Source organism: Gracilinanus agilis, chromosome 3 (genome assembly GCF_016433145.1).
Source record: "Gracilinanus agilis isolate LMUSP501 chromosome 3, AgileGrace, whole genome shotgun sequence".
Taxonomy (NCBI): Eukaryota; Metazoa; Chordata; class Mammalia; order Didelphimorphia; family Didelphidae; genus Gracilinanus; species Gracilinanus agilis.
In genome coordinates this window covers 619033395-619048969 of record NC_058132.1, presented here as the reverse complement: position 1 = coordinate 619048969, position 15575 = coordinate 619033395, and the positions used below count along the sequence as shown (strand labels likewise).

Genomic DNA, 15575 nt, shown 5'->3' with positions numbered 1-15575 from the left:
CCCTAGCACGACAGCATCTCCCTTTGCGGAGACAACCACCCGGCAAAATGCTAAAGCGAGAGGAAACCCGAGAAGTGCGGACTTTAAGCAGGAGACCGGGGCGGGGGACGAAGCTGCGCGATCTCCTTTTCGATTGGTCAACTCCTTCAGACTGGCGGGCTGACGTCACTGCTCTCCACCCCCTTGGCAATGTCTACAGCCCGCTGCACTCCTAACTTAAGCATTTATTCCACTGGGATAGAAGAGGCAGGAGCGGCGCTGGCATCGACAAAATCATGGCTGGGATTTTATATTTCATCCTCTTTTCGTTTCTGTTTGGGATTTGCAATGGTGTCACCGGTTCTAGGATATATCCCGCCAACGAAGGTAAGCATTTGCTAGGTGCGCGCGCTGAGTACGGACGGGAGATGCGAGAATGGTTTCCCCGGCTATTGCGGAGATCCTGGAACTGGGGTCCAAGAGTGCGGCGTCCTGGCAGTGTAGGATGGGCTGAGGTAGTGGAAGTCAGAGAAGCGGAAGGAGGGAGGGATTGGGGAAGCTCAGGTGGGAGCATTGGGGGCAGCGATGGATGCTAGCTCCAAGTCTGCCCAAGTTTGATGAGAGGGACCAAAGTTCAATAGCATCCGCCGGCCGGTATGCCTAGAGGACCGGACTAGGCACGGGGCACCCGGCATCGTAGAGCGGTATAATTCACCACCGCGCAGATCCTGGAAGGGAGTTGTGCAAGACCGCCAATTAGTAGTGGACTAGAGATGCAAGTCCAATGGCTGGAGAAAGGTGGAGTGGAGGATTCGTTTTCTTCTGAGACTTCATCTCTTGCTCCTGGTGTCTCAAAGTTTTTTGTTTTTTTGGGGGGAGGGTGTTGATTTTTTTGGTTTATTTGTTTTTTGCTTTCTCTTCTCTGCGCTTTGCCCCCCTCCCCAACCCGCCTTTTCTTCTCTCTCTCTCTCTCTCTCTCTCTCTCTCTCTTTCTCTCTCTCTCTCTCTCTTTAACCCCAGAAATGAGGCTGTGGGGTTGCAGCAGGACAGCAGCCGCTGTGCCAGTGGTAGGATGTGAATGACCTGATTTTTTTCAGGGACGTGTCTGAGACGCTGGACTACCTCTATTCTCTGGTTGCGCTCCTAGCACTGGGGTCCCACCACTCGCTCACTCCTCCGCTCACGTTATCCTTACTGGTCTCGGAGAAACTAGTTGGAATCCGACAGCTTGTAGGGTTTCTCTTTGCGGCCCTCCCTGCGAGCGTCCCTGGAGGTGGCGTCTTAGATCCAAAAGAAAGGCTTTGGACATCTAGGGACCAGGCTCTTTCTCTGCTCATTCTCAGCGCGTCTGGAGCGAGCGCATCTGTGCTGTCCGAGAAACTGGGTTAATTTATTTGGATGGTTTACTAGGGTGTGTGTGTGTGTGTGTGTGTGTGTGTGTGTGTGTGTGTGTGTGTGTGTGTGTGGTGTGGGATGTGTGTGTGTCTCTATCTCTGTCCTTCCTATCTATCTATCTATCTATCTATCTATCTATCTATCTATCTATCTGTCTGTCTGTCTGTCATCTATCTCTAGTCTATCTACGCATTCCAATCCAATCTATCATTTTCTCCGCACGGATGGTGGTGAAAAACCACGTAGCCTCAGCCAGATATAATGGAGAAGTAGACAGAAACCTGGAACTAGAGAAGCCGGGGATCACAGACATGCACACCTGACTCCGGAGAAAGACTGCCTCTGAGGGGCAAAAGATGTTTCGAGCTCCACTCCCTCCCCCAAATCACCCAGGGCATACCCTACTCAGCTACCTTGGCAGGTGTGGGGGAAGGGGGTCCTGTGGAGGGGGGTGGGCAGCAGATAATCATCAGGCCCTGTGGGCTCCCTCTGCTACTTCATGAACTTGATAGTCCGTCCCGGGAGACCCATGTATTCTTGTTTGTCACCAGACGCAAAACCCTTTCCCCCGTTTTGCCTTCCTTTCCTTTATTTGGGGGAGGGGGACAGAGAGGGAAGAAGAGGAGCCAGGGGGCAGGGTGGCTAAGGAAGCTAAATTTAGTGCCGGGGTGAAATTAATGTAGCCTCAAATCCACTGACTTATCTGCCATAGGAAGAAGCCAGGATGTCTCCTCCCTCTCCAACTCCCCCTCCCCTTATTTTTTTTTCAATAAATTCATTTTGTGACTTCTTTTGATTCTCATCACGTTTCCTTTTCTCCTTTTTTACCCTCTCTTTCTCCCCCCCCCTTTTTTTGTAAATTGGGTCGCATTGTTCCCTTTGTCTCCTTAATCCACCTTACATTAATCCAAATGGATGTAGCATGCTTTTCTCTTGGGAAGAGAAGAAAGATATGGAGTTGGGGGAAGGGTGGAGGGAAATCTAGGTACTGGGGGAGGCACTGGGGAGATGGCGGTTGCATTTTAAAATAATCAACAGATCAAAGATATTTTATCCTTCCAAAGGAAGGAGAAATACTGATTAAAACTAGATAGATTGGGAAGGGGGGACCACTGGGGAGGAAAAAAATCAGGATAATGGGAAGGGGGCGGTGTTGGAGTGAGGAAGATTCGACATACCCATTGGGGGAATTGTTACCCCCTCACCCCATCCTGGATGGCCTTGCTGATCAAGTTAATATACCATTGGCTCATTTTTAGTGGGTCCTTAGGCCTCCGGATCAATAGGAAGTGTGGGCAAGGGAAGGGAGAGAGACTGAGAATTCATTTGGAATCTCTCAATGTCATAAAGGTAAATGACCTTAGCTGTTTCCCCAAAAGGACGCCTTTCATAGTTCTGTGGTCTCATTGCGTCCTGGTTGCAGCTCTGAGTTATGGTAACAGAAGTACATCAAATCCATTAGAAACTACTGAATATACCTAAAATTCAAACCTCTAATTGCCTTCAGAGGTGTGAAAGGGAAAAACAAAGGCAGTAATACCAAACCATCTCCACCGAGAGAGACCATAGACTGTGTTATTCTCCATACTTAGCTATGATTTGGGAACACACCAGGCATCTTTCCTTTTGAAACTTTACAATTAAAAGAAAACGCAGCTTATCCCACATTCATGCCATATAGGTTTAGTTGTGATAAGCAGAAAAGGAGGATGGGGCTGGGGTGGAGGAGAAGCAACCAACCAAAAAAAAAAAAAAAAAACCCAAAACTCTCTAGTCTTTCATGATCCTTGGGGGAATCTCATAAAGAATTCAATTATGACTTTGCCAGGCAGTTAGGTTATATAGTCACCTGAAACTTGTGAAAATAAATATAATTCCATCCAATGCCACTCACAGATATCTGCATTTTTTACTCTAGAGCTTAATTGCCCTTTATTGTCTTCTCATTTTATTTTGAATTCTGCATTTATCTTCCAAACCACGTGGATTAACAGAGTCCTTGGAAGGAATTTTAACTGCTAGGCAAGTTAAATAAATAAAAACCTGCAGATTTAAAGAGGGGAGAAGATCAAGTGAATAATGATTATTTACATAAGTGAAACAAAGTTTGGGTTTAGATCAGAGTTGGATGTGCTTACCCTCCTCACATATGGAAACGCTCAAGCAAATAGTTTCTGTAGTATTGGCTTTTAGTGATTGGAAATTAATCTATTTTGCTTTGTTTTTCTGCAGTTACTTTATTGGATTCCAGATCGGTTCAGGGAGAACTTGGGTGGATAGCCAGCCCTTTGGAAGGAGGGGTAAGTTCTGAATGGGTAGTTGATCAAAAGAGGCTTTTTTTTTTTTTAAGAGTGATTAGTAAGTTTCTGGAGAGTCCTAATGGCTCGATTATTGTTGATTGTGGTGAGGAGGTCAGATTTCCTCCATGGCCTATGAAGTGAATTAGGCTTTGTTGGAGAAATCCTATACTCCCCTTGGATAACTCTGTCATGGAAGAACTAGAAACCAAAAGGGCAGAAAGGGGTTTCAAAATTAGGAGATTGGTTGAGGCATGGACTTAGATGCCTATTTAAAACTAAAATACCGACAAGAAACATGATCTGGGGACCAAATTGGAATCTATGCCTATTTCTGTTATAGCCAGGGAAGACCTTACAGGGGTTAACTTTGGAGCAATTGTGTTATTTCCAGATTAAGAAACTGAATAAATAAAGATCAAGGAGGGAGAAGGCAGGTCTTACTGCATGCAAGCAGGTCTAGTTCTGAGAATATTCATCGTGAATGCCTCATACCTTCATATCACAACCTTCAATCATTGGTGCTTCCCTCTGTTCTCTGTGGGAAAGCTATCTAATCTCACGCCAATTGCATTGCATGTCTTCAGCAGAAGCAACCCCAGGGTTTGGGTTTGTGCATTGTTTGTGCTGATTGTCAAAAGTTAGAGAATTTCTAGTCTGAGGTCCGAAGGATTGGGATGGCTGGTTTAAGTAAGGGAGACCTCCTCTTGGGTGCAAATATTCACTGTTAATTTGTCTCAGTATATGTAGCACTTGCCGATCACTGCCTCCATCTGAAGAGGCAAGAAATGGAAAAAGGCAAATGGCAACATTTTTCCTCTCTCTTGATTCCCTCTTAATTATTAGGCCTAGGAAACAGTCTTTGAAATATGTCAGCATTGTGCGTCTTGCTCCTGCCAAATTAAAATAACTCACAAATCCTTTAGAAATTAAACAAATGACCCTGCCTAACACTCGGTATTCTGTGACTAAGATTCACTGATTGAAAATAATGGGGTTGCAAGATTAAGAGGCTTTACTAAAGCAAAATACAAGAACTAGTCCTCAGTATGGTGCCACACACCCATGAGCTGAATAAACACTTGAGTGATTTATAAGGAAAAAGATTTATAGGAGCTATCGCAGGTGAACACGTTCTCCTTCCAAAAATAAGGCAAAAAATTCATAGCAGAGTTGGAGAAATTTTAGGCTGCCTTTTGAAGGCCCTTATTCCAAACTATCTTTTGACTTGTCCAAGTGAAGCAAATAAAAATGTAATAGGTTTTTCTCATTATTGTTTTTGTTGTTGTTTGCCTGAACTTGACTGTAGTTTTTGCTGGTTTTTGTGCTGAAAAATACTAGACTGTCCTCAAAACCATTTTTTTTTTAAACAGGGATGTGATTGGCAGATCTCTGGCAGTGTAGACAGGCTGTATTCACTGTTGATTGTAGGCAATTGCCCTCATCCTTTGACAGTGGAGAAAGGTACAGCTTTATCTCAGTGAGAGTCAGGCTTCTTGTTAATCCTATACCCTGGAAAGGTCACTGATTCAGACAGAGGCTTTCTCGGCTGCATCAGGGGTACTTCTCTGTAGATTAAAATATATGAGAACTACCAGTAAAATTGAAGATGGAAGGTATCAGTGAATTATTAATCATGTTCACTTGCCAGATTTTCCTTATTGAAAGCTATTCTCCAGTTTGAGGAGGGAAAGCCTACAATTTTACGTTAGATCTGACATTTCACTAAATCCCTGTTCATGTGGCCTACTTTGAGCAAGTTAGTGATAAATTTTAGAGTCTACGCTACAGTCGTCTGTGTAGTTCTTTACAAGTTAATATTGCAAATGAACATATTCTTAATTTTTCTTTTTCAGAATTCTTGAAAGAACATCCTGGTCAGTTTTTTGTAGGCAGAAATTTTTTTCTTTCTTTTTTTAAAAACTGTGATAGTTTGTTCATTTATACATTGAAAACTATTCATGGATAATTATATATATTAAGGACTACCTTCTGGGGCTATCGTAGATAATTCTTTATATGTTTTAGGTGTTTTAACTATTGTTCTGAGATGGTGTTTATGAATTATGAGACTACCTATTCACAAATTCAGAGAAGGCCCTACTAGAATTAATATGCTGATTTATAAACTTAATTTATGATTTTCTCTAAATTTCATAGTTGAAAATGCTTAATGCCTTGAATTTCAAATAGGGGTTGAATTGGATTATTAAAGTTGCCTTTTTTTTAAAACTACTCATCCTATGTAAAGTGATACGCAAACGTTGAAGTGCTATACAAAGTAATATTAAGTTAGGTGTGATTATTGTTATCATTTATAACATTTAACATTATTTTTAGTTGAGATCCTGATTGAAGTAGTTACCTTGGGATAATAGCCACCTCACAACCACACTGATTTTTGCTAAGAAGACACATTTTGAAAGGGGCGCTAAGCAAACCATCGTAGGTCATGGGAGACCCCTTATTCTCTGCTACCTTTATCCATGAGAGCAGTCGTACAGAATCTAATCTCCATGGCATCCCTTTAACACAGAACTTCATTCAGGGGCAATTTTCATTTAAAAGCGCTGACCACTCATGGTCTTGCTCTGTGTACCCTAGGACTCAGTGAATGGGGAGTTTTGTCAGTAGTTCAGTTAATTTGAGCTACGCAGTTAGTCAAGCAGGAAGTATCAGCAGAAAAATCCCACTTCGGGGATTCAGATATCCTGTTTCATACTGTGTAGACAAAACCTGTGTGTCTCAGTTTAGATTAGGATATTCCCTTTGCTCTGAGATGGAATAACAGTGAATATTTCTTGGGGGAGATTATATATTGGATTCACCAACTATTTCCCCAAATAAAAGGAAATTACTGGCAATTACTTGCTAATTAGAAGAAAGAAAATCAATTTTGATTCACACTGCACACTTCATCCCTGCCCCTAGCCCCCCAATCCAATTTCTCATTGGTAGCAGATAAAATCAAGAATTTATATATTATGAACTCTCATGTGTGGTTCATACACTTTCTTTACTACCAATACTCAGTAGCCTCTCTGAGGATGCTTCTGGAAGATGTGTATTAATTTTATATACTCCCTTGAGCAAAATGAAGGTTTAAGTGAAACTATTGTGTAATATACATTTTAAAGTTACCTCGTTTCCTTCTAGTGATATTCCTGTATTGCTCTTCTGGCAGATTTATGTCAAGTCTATAGAACTTCAATAGACTGGATGTTAATAAATGATTGGATTGGACAATTCATTTAATGGTTTTACCAGGCCATTATACCTCCAAACCTAAACCATTGTAGGCAGGGGCATCTTTAACAAGTGAGAAGGGAAATGTGTGGTTCAATGAAAAGAACTCTAGCTCTGGAGTCAAGGGACCCGAGTGGAAATCCTACCTCTGATACTTCCGAGGTGACCATGGGCAAGTCCTTTCCTAGACATCAGTTTCCTTATTCATAAATTGGAGTGGTTGAAGTAGATGGCCTTTGAGGTCCATTCCAGCTCTAATCTGTGATCTTTTGAATAACAAATAGTACCAAGCAGATCTTGCAGGCACATCAGATTAAGTCTGCAGATCATAGCTACCACCCTTGTTAAATTTTCTCATTCTTGGTGACATAATTTCCATCTGCTAGTTTATTTTCTACTCTTCAAAGCAGATTCGGAATGAAATAAAATGGGCCCAGTGCCATATCCCTTTCTTAATACTTCTGGATTTCTGAAATTTCAAGTGGAATAAACAAACACACGATGATTATAGGAACAAGTAGTTTTGAAATTAGAGCTACCATTGCAAATGGCCTCGTAGCTGGTATTCTTGGCTCTCAAGTTGACTGCCCATTTTCTTGGGATTACTTGGGATCACAGAATGGTGTGAATGTATTTTTTTTCTTTTTAAAGAACAGCAATTGTGCCAAAAAGAAAGACTGACATTTTTTAGGTATTAGGGAGCAAAGTTCTGACAGGAGTTCTACTAATTAACTGATAATTGTCTTCCTTTGGCAAGCTACACTCTTCCTGTCCTTAATTTGCAGGTCTCTGCTCAATTGTTGAAACAATACACATTACTGGGTTTTCATTTATAAGCAAATTTGAACTGTTGCCACTTCCAATTGGGGCTGTTGTAATAGGTGAACTGGAGGCTGCTAGACCACCAGAAATAACTGTGCAGAACTCACAGACAATAAACTCACCATAAATGGGATTACCTGAGTTTTTGGCTCTTAGTCAAGAGATAGAATTAATGAAAAATGCTTAGCCACCAAGATATTTTATAACCGATTGTGATTACGTTTCTCTTAAGAGACTTCTAGAGTTGGTTTTTGTATTTCTCATGTTTTGCATTCCCACCTTTAATAGTTCTTCTGATGTTGGAAACAAATAAAATCAGGGTCCTACTAGAGAAAGAAAAAATGGACAAATCATGCTTTAATGTAAATTTTCATTGCATATATTTCTCTTTGGCCATTTACAGTGGGAAGAAGTGAGCATTATGGATGAGAAAAACACTCCAATCCGTACCTACCAAGTCTGCAATGTGATGGAGTCCAGCCAAAACAACTGGTTACGAACTGATTGGATTCCCCGGGAAGGGGCTCAGAGGGTGTATATTGAGATAAAATTCACACTGAGGGACTGCAATAGCCTCCCAGGAGTTATGGGAACTTGCAAAGAGACTTTCAACTTGTACTACTATGAATCCAACAATGATAAAGAACGCTTTATTAGAGAAAGCCAGTTTGCCAAGATTGACACCATTGCTGCTGATGAGAGCTTCACCCAAGTGGACATTGGTGACAGAATCATGAAGTTGAACACTGAGATACGAGATGTGGGACCATTGAGTAAGAAAGGGTTCTATTTGGCTTTTCAAGATGTTGGAGCTTGTATTGCCCTAGTGTCTGTTCGGGTTTTCTATAAGAAGTGCCCATTGACAGTTCGCAATCTGGCTCAATTTCCAGACACCATCACTGGGGCTGATACATCCTCCCTAGTGGAAGTTCGAGGCTCCTGTGTCAACAACTCCGAAGAGAAGGATGTGCCAAAAATGTATTGTGGGGCAGATGGTGAATGGCTGGTACCCATTGGCAACTGTCTATGCAATGCTGGGCATGAAGAGAGAAATGGAGAATGCCAAGGTAGGAACAGCCATATTGTACTTTTCATTAGGGCTTAGTGCACATAATTAAATCAGAGATGAGACTAAGTGGAGTAAAGCCAGTAATTAGCAGCCCCTGTGGGATGCAGTGGGACAGAGGGGTCTAATGAGCAAGTCCAAAAGCTCCAGGTGGCAAGGCTAAGACGTTTATAATTCTGACAAAACAAATGATCTTGCTATAATCAGTGGAAGGTCAAACATATTTGCTAACAGGCTCTGAGATCTGAACTGGCTTGCTAGATCCTATGCAATTTAAATGAACCCACTAAAGCAATAGATACACTTGACTGATCCTCACTTAAAGGGAGAAGGCGCTCGTTTCTTGAACCTTAGTTTTCTCCTAAGAATGTTTGGTGAAGTAGCAAAGCACCAACATGTCTTAACCAACATGTGTCAACGTATGGGTGGAATTAGATGTGATGAGATGATTGGGTCATTCCAATCCAACCAGCTGTTTCTGAAGATGGACCCACTGTGAGAAGCCTTTCCATTACCACTATGTCCCCGTCCATCTTCAGCCAAACATGTCATAAACTTATATGGCTGTATCTCTTGGGCATACCCGCTTCCAGTATGCACAGACATATACCAACTCTAAGTAAAATTAATTTTGACATAAACCATTTCTTTATTTCCCTTAGGAGGTGATAGAAAGTTGGTAATAGCCCTTTGATTTGATCTGTGGTCATAGGTAGTAAATTGTGATTTATTTTGCTTGCTCTAGTCCTCTAAGAAGTCCAAGCAGTTTATCTCATTAATTACTAATGAAAATTTTTCTTGAATTTGTGGGTGTGTGTATGTTTATTCATAGCTTTTGCAACCTCTGTTTCTATAAATTTCTCTTTCAAACAAACCATGAATTTGTATTAAAAAACCCAAACTAAATGACATTTGTAGTTATTTATGCTTCTGTGATAGGAATTAAAAGTCTCACTTATAGTGCTCTAAGTGTGCAATGATAGGAATTAAAAGTCAGAGAAAAAGCAAAATTATCAAATGTTTTCCTGAACTGATTTTTTAAAATATGTAGCAATGACTTTTCATTTTTGTTGCCATTATTATTGATATTAGTACTAAACAGTTGCAATCTAGCAGAAGTCAGAATCAGCCCATAGGTGGCTAATAGATTATGTGTTGCTGAGCAATAGATGGAATTACCACATGATCATCTGATTTGGTCATCACGGTGACTAAGATATCTGCTTGCCAAATGGCTGTTTAGATCCTTTAACTAACTTAAATAAGAGAATTGATCAACTAAGTGGCACTCCAATGGACCATGAGATGGGCAATGTTCATCACTTTAAAAAAATTTATTTTGTTGGATGATAGAAATGCATTGAATTTGACTTTCATAGTTCATAGTAATCAATGAGGTATTTGAAAAGGAGTTTTAATGACAGCTTTCCTAAGGTATTGCTACTTTTCCTTTGGGGGCAGGTAACTATTTCCAGTTCTTTTTTAATTTTACTATAAAATAAGGAGGAAAGTTGTCTATCAACTATTCCTGCAGACCCTGTGTAAGAAAGTAATTTGCATTTAAAGATCACACTTAAAATACCTTTGAAACCTTAATTCCTTGGCATTTCATTGTTTTGCCCTGGAGTTAATGACCATTATTTAGCCCATGCCACACTGCACACTTAGTTGATTCTTTCTGGCATTCTGATGAGAAAATACATAAACATAGCTTATAGGCAACAAAATCACAATGACGATGGCAAAAATTGAAAAACACAGTGTAGTGACAGGACATCATATTTAGAGTAAATTATTCTGTCTTTTGGATTTCTGTAAGACAGCAACTTACACATCTCCACACGTCAAGAACCATACAAAACACTGTTGGTTCTGGTTCCTGCTAAATGCTTACTCTTTGAGCATTAATAGTTCTCAGCATATCTAAAGTCATTGATTTTCAACTATTGCAGAGTCCAATGACTCATATATTGTTATGTGTGAGGGTACCTGACATTTTTACAACTCAAATTAGAGGGGAAAGAGAAAATGATGAAAAGGAAAGTAAATTGAAAGATAATTGATCTATTTAGTGGTTTGTTTAATGGAAATAATCATGGGAATTTGGAAAGAAGGCAGGATAAAGCATGACTTAGAAGGTCCTTGAGGAGTTGTTGATTGAGTCAGGTGTAATCCATTTCCTGAGCAAATTGATTTTAGCTTAAGAACCTTCTAGATATTGTTTGATAGTGGAGATATGTTGAGTCACTTTAGAATAAATAAATACTGGGAGAATTTTTGGAGATCCTACCTCTACCTTTGAAGAACTTTCCTTAGAAAGAATGGTTTTGCTTGGTCTTTCTCTTAGTATCTTCTACCTATTGTCTTTTACAATGGGGTTTCTCTTTTCTGGCCCTCTATCTAGTAACAATCTCTGATGAAGTCATGGGTAACAGAGAGGAAAAACTCAAATGATAAAGAATTTTTCCAATGCTAAACTCAAGTGTGGATCTTTCCACATGACTTAAGACAGTTTTAAAAAATGGACATAAAAATTATTCCCTTCCAAAGTTACTATAGTTTCATTTTTATATGATCCCAAGTTCATAGTTATTTGTCTGGACACTGGTTGAAGGGTAGAGTACTTTATGGTAATATTGATTTCCCTCTGTTATTAAGGCAATAGTTCTATCAAGAGAAATTAAACATTTAAATCTTTTATTCCTGTTAAAAATTAGATTGGGCCAATTTCTACCCATTTCTTGACTCAGAAAGAAAGAAAAATTATTTCTATTGGGTGGGATGGATTGGGATGGGGGCTGGGCAAGAATCTGGGTGAAAAAAAGCTTAAGCCTAAGAAAGCCTATAGAGAAGAGTCCTGGTAGAGGTTTCAGAACTCTGGGGGCAGGTTCCGCCCCAATTGTTTTTTCAATGGGTCTACTGTGGCAGGATAAATACAAGAGAAGGGGAAAGGTCACCTACTTTCTCATCCATCTTCCTCGGGTGCTTGGAGGTCAGAGCTAAGATTGATTAAGATCTTAAATGTTTGACAATGGATTGGTGGGCAAAAATGGCCATGGTGGCTGGGGGCCTGTGGTGTCCTGTTGTTTGAGATCTAACCCTGGTCATCTGGTGGAGTCTTCAAGGGACCTTGGGGACAGAACTACATTTCCTCTTGCCGTTCCTACCTACAAGCAGTACATGCTAATGGAGGCCAAGAATGAAGAGGCATGTCAAAAGTTTAGAAGGTGACTGTTGGTTTGCCCCTCAAAGCAGCTGCAAGTTCATTCTAGCTTCTGCTCTCAAATAACATTTTCTGAAATGATTTTATTCAGTTGCGCTGAGACAACAAAGCCTGTTAAATAACTCTTCTGCCCTCTCAAGGAGAATGTATGGTTGGGAGTTAGAAGTTTGAACTTGTGGAGGGAGGGCTTGGTACTGAGGATAATTGTTCTGCTGAGACCTTGTCGTGCTGTCAAGAAAAGAGAAAGAAATCCACCTTAACTCTCCTACACTATTTTTTTTTCTTGAGGAAATGTTCCAGATGTTTTACACTGGTTTTTCATTACTTCAGAAATATTAAACAGTTCTATTAGGGGCTTCAGGGATTGGAATAAAGGAAACTCTTTAAGAAAAAAATTTTAGCAAAGTTTGTAAACTGAGATGTTAATCCCAAGACATATAAATATTTACTCTTTTTGGTTTCTAAAACATTAATAAACAATATTATAGGAGAAATACTATGAAGAATCCTGGCAGCAAACTTGGAAATTCTATTGCATAATGACTATCAGGGAAGGCCAAGATAATTACAGTTTGAAAGAGTAAAGTCAACCTGCATAGAAATTTAACCTTTACCTTAAATTCATCATTTCAATGATATAAATTATTGTACTTGTTTTATATCTAGGTCTAAACACATCTTTGCCTGGGGAGGTGGGCAAGATATTTTATGAAAGATCCTTTTAATTAAAAAATAGAGGAAAAATAAAGAAAGGATCAGCAGATGTATCATGACATCCAAAGAAGGCTTTATGTCCAGAAAACTGAATATTTCACCTTTATTCTCTTTTGCTCAAAAGAAACCAATATCAAGAAAGTGAATACTTTTTTAAAAAAATACATTTTAGTGGGTCTTAAAGGAAGGAATGGTAAAAAAAAGTATTTAAATTGTAGTTTATTCAGAGAGCTGTAGTTTCATGTCCTTACTATTTTCTGATTTTTTTTTTCTTCTACCTTTGATAAGTGTCTTTAGGAAGCAATCACTTGAATGGTAAGGTTGCTTTTATCTCAGAGGCTTTGAAGCATACCTATGATCACTGAAAGGAGGTTTTCATTTTATATCCAAAGAGCAGGGTTTAATTATGATCCCTTTTCCCCCCTTTTTCTTCTGCCTATGACCAGATTTTTTAAGGACTCGAGGTAGCGACTTATTCTCGTTACAACAAAACATAATGTACCCAATCCTTTGGTTGGGGAGCTCTGAGTATATATTTAAGATCTTTGAATTCCCTCTCCCCTCCATAGTTTCTCTTGTACCTCACAAAAAAACCCCAAACAAAATAAAATTTAAAAACCCACAATGAATTAAGATATGATCCACCCAAGAGGATTTCTGACTTAAGGAAACTGTTAAAACATGGAGCAGGGACAGCTAGGTAACTCAGTGAAGTGAGAGCTAGGCCTGGAGATGGGAGATCCTGGGTTCAAATGTGGCTTCAGATAATTTCTAGCTGTGTGACCCTGGGCCAGTCACCTCATTGCCTAGTCTTCAGGACTCTTCTGTCTTGGAACCAACACAAAGTGTTGATTCTAAGATGAAAGAGAAGGGTTTAAAAAATGGAATGGGATTGAACTAATTCAGTTACAATTTAGAGAGAATCATGCTAAAAGTCTTTCCTTTCACCCCATTAGAATGTAAACTTTGTCAAGCTAGGAACTGTTCTAATTTTGACATCGTATTTGTCCTGTGCCCAACACAATATTTTGTGCCTAGTAAACATTTAGGGGCAGCTAGGAGATAGAGCAGCAGGAAGATCTGAGTTCAAATCCAGTCTCAGACATTTACTAACTCTGTGATCCTGGACAAGTCTTTTAACTCTGTTTGCCTTAGTTTCCTCACCTGTAAAATGATCTAGAGATAAACATGGAAAACCATTCCAGTATCTTTGCTAAGAGAAGCTCAAATGTGGTCGCAAAGAAGGGAACATAACTTGAAAAATACTAAACAAGCATTTAATAACAAAATTCCTTGGGTTGAGTTGGATTGGATTTAGATATTGCTTTTCAGTTAAACTGACCTCCTTGCTATTTTATTCCCCATTATCCTTCCCCTCTGGCCTCAAGGCCTTTGCACAGACTGTTTTCTGTGCCTGGAATATCATCCTTCCTTACCTCTGCTTCTTGGAATGTCTAATTCCTTTTATCTTAGGATGCAGGACACCTTCTCTATGAACCTATCTTATGTTACTTCTCTCCCCCAGCCCTCAAACTTACTTTGTATTTATAGCATGAATAAAGAAGAATCCATCCTTTGCTATATGGGGGCATGTTACATGGACCTGGACATGAGCTTTGATTCTCTGCAGAGGGATGTATATTTTGGTGGGATGACATAGGAAACTCCTGATTGGTTCCTTGTGACAAGAAGTTATTTTAAAGATGATTGGAGATGGAGAGTCTGAGGGGATGGAATCTCACTGAGTAATCTTTTTCATCTGTGGTCCATAAGAATTTATGCTCCTGCTACAGTCTGCATTGCCATAGGGGAGTGGAGCATCCCACCTCTTCCTGGATGTCCAAGGTAATTAGATAAAGTGCTATGCAAAGGGCAAAGGGTCCAGAAAGTGGAAGCATCATCTACATTGAAGGTCACTTACTTTGTCACTGGCATCTTTGAGGATCTCTCCCTCAGTCTTTGGAGTCTAGTCAGGAGTTCTCCATCTCATTTTCACATGACACATGCCCCTCCAGCAAAGAGCCTAAACTCAAGGAGTGGTGCTTCAGTTTGGCAAACAAGACATTCCTCTGCCTACCACAATGAACTTCAAAGACTAGGAATAAATACTTCTTTAGATAAATGGGTGAATGAATTTCTGAATCACTACTTTTTAAAAAATCTAAAATACCTTCTTTATAAACAAAATAAACAAAACTAGTTGTCTAATATTATTGGGGCAGCTGGGGGAGCACTGGGTAGAGTACTGGACCTGAAGTCAAGAAGATTAAAGGGGAAATCTGAATTTAGACTATATGACCCTAAGGAAGTCACTCTGCCTTAGTTTTCTCATCTGTAAAATGGGAATAATAATAGCATCTACTCCCAGGATTATTGTGAAGATCAAATGAGACAAAGCACTTTAAAACTTTTCCACTTTTCTTGAAACTTGAAAACAAAGCACTTTGAAAAGCACTTTGAAAACCTTAAGAGCATAATATAAATTCTATTGTAATTATTAGTATTTTTCCGAGTATACTTATTTTTGTATAAAAGAGGCTATCATCCTCTCTTTCTTCTTTATGTACACATATTTATGTGTACCTTTCTATCTATATACTTCATGTGTGAAATTACATATATATGGAGAGAGAGAATGTGTGTTTGAGAAGGAAAGAGAGAGAAAGTGAGAGAGAGAGAGAGAGAGAGAGAGAGAGATCAGCAAACCAGAGGTTCCTCTGCCTAGTACAATTCAATAAACAGAGTAGGAACTTAATATTTTTTGGATGAATGAATGAATATGTGTGTATACATGTACATATGTATATGTTTATATATGTATATATGTATGTGT

General features: G+C 39.6%; 1 protein-coding gene across 1 annotated transcript in view; it reads left to right on the top strand.

Moving 5' to 3' along the window:
- The first annotated feature begins 275 nt into the window (after positions 1 to 275).
- Positions 276 to 15575, top strand: part of EPHA4 (EPH receptor A4) — a 160552-nt gene continuing 145252 nt past the window's right edge. The window contains exons 1-3 of the mRNA XM_044670784.1: positions 276 to 366; positions 3607 to 3674; positions 8143 to 8806. Of these exons, the coding sequence (XP_044526719.1) occupies positions 276 to 366; positions 3607 to 3674; positions 8143 to 8806 (823 nt within the window). The remainder of the gene's footprint in view (positions 367 to 3606; positions 3675 to 8142; positions 8807 to 15575) is intronic.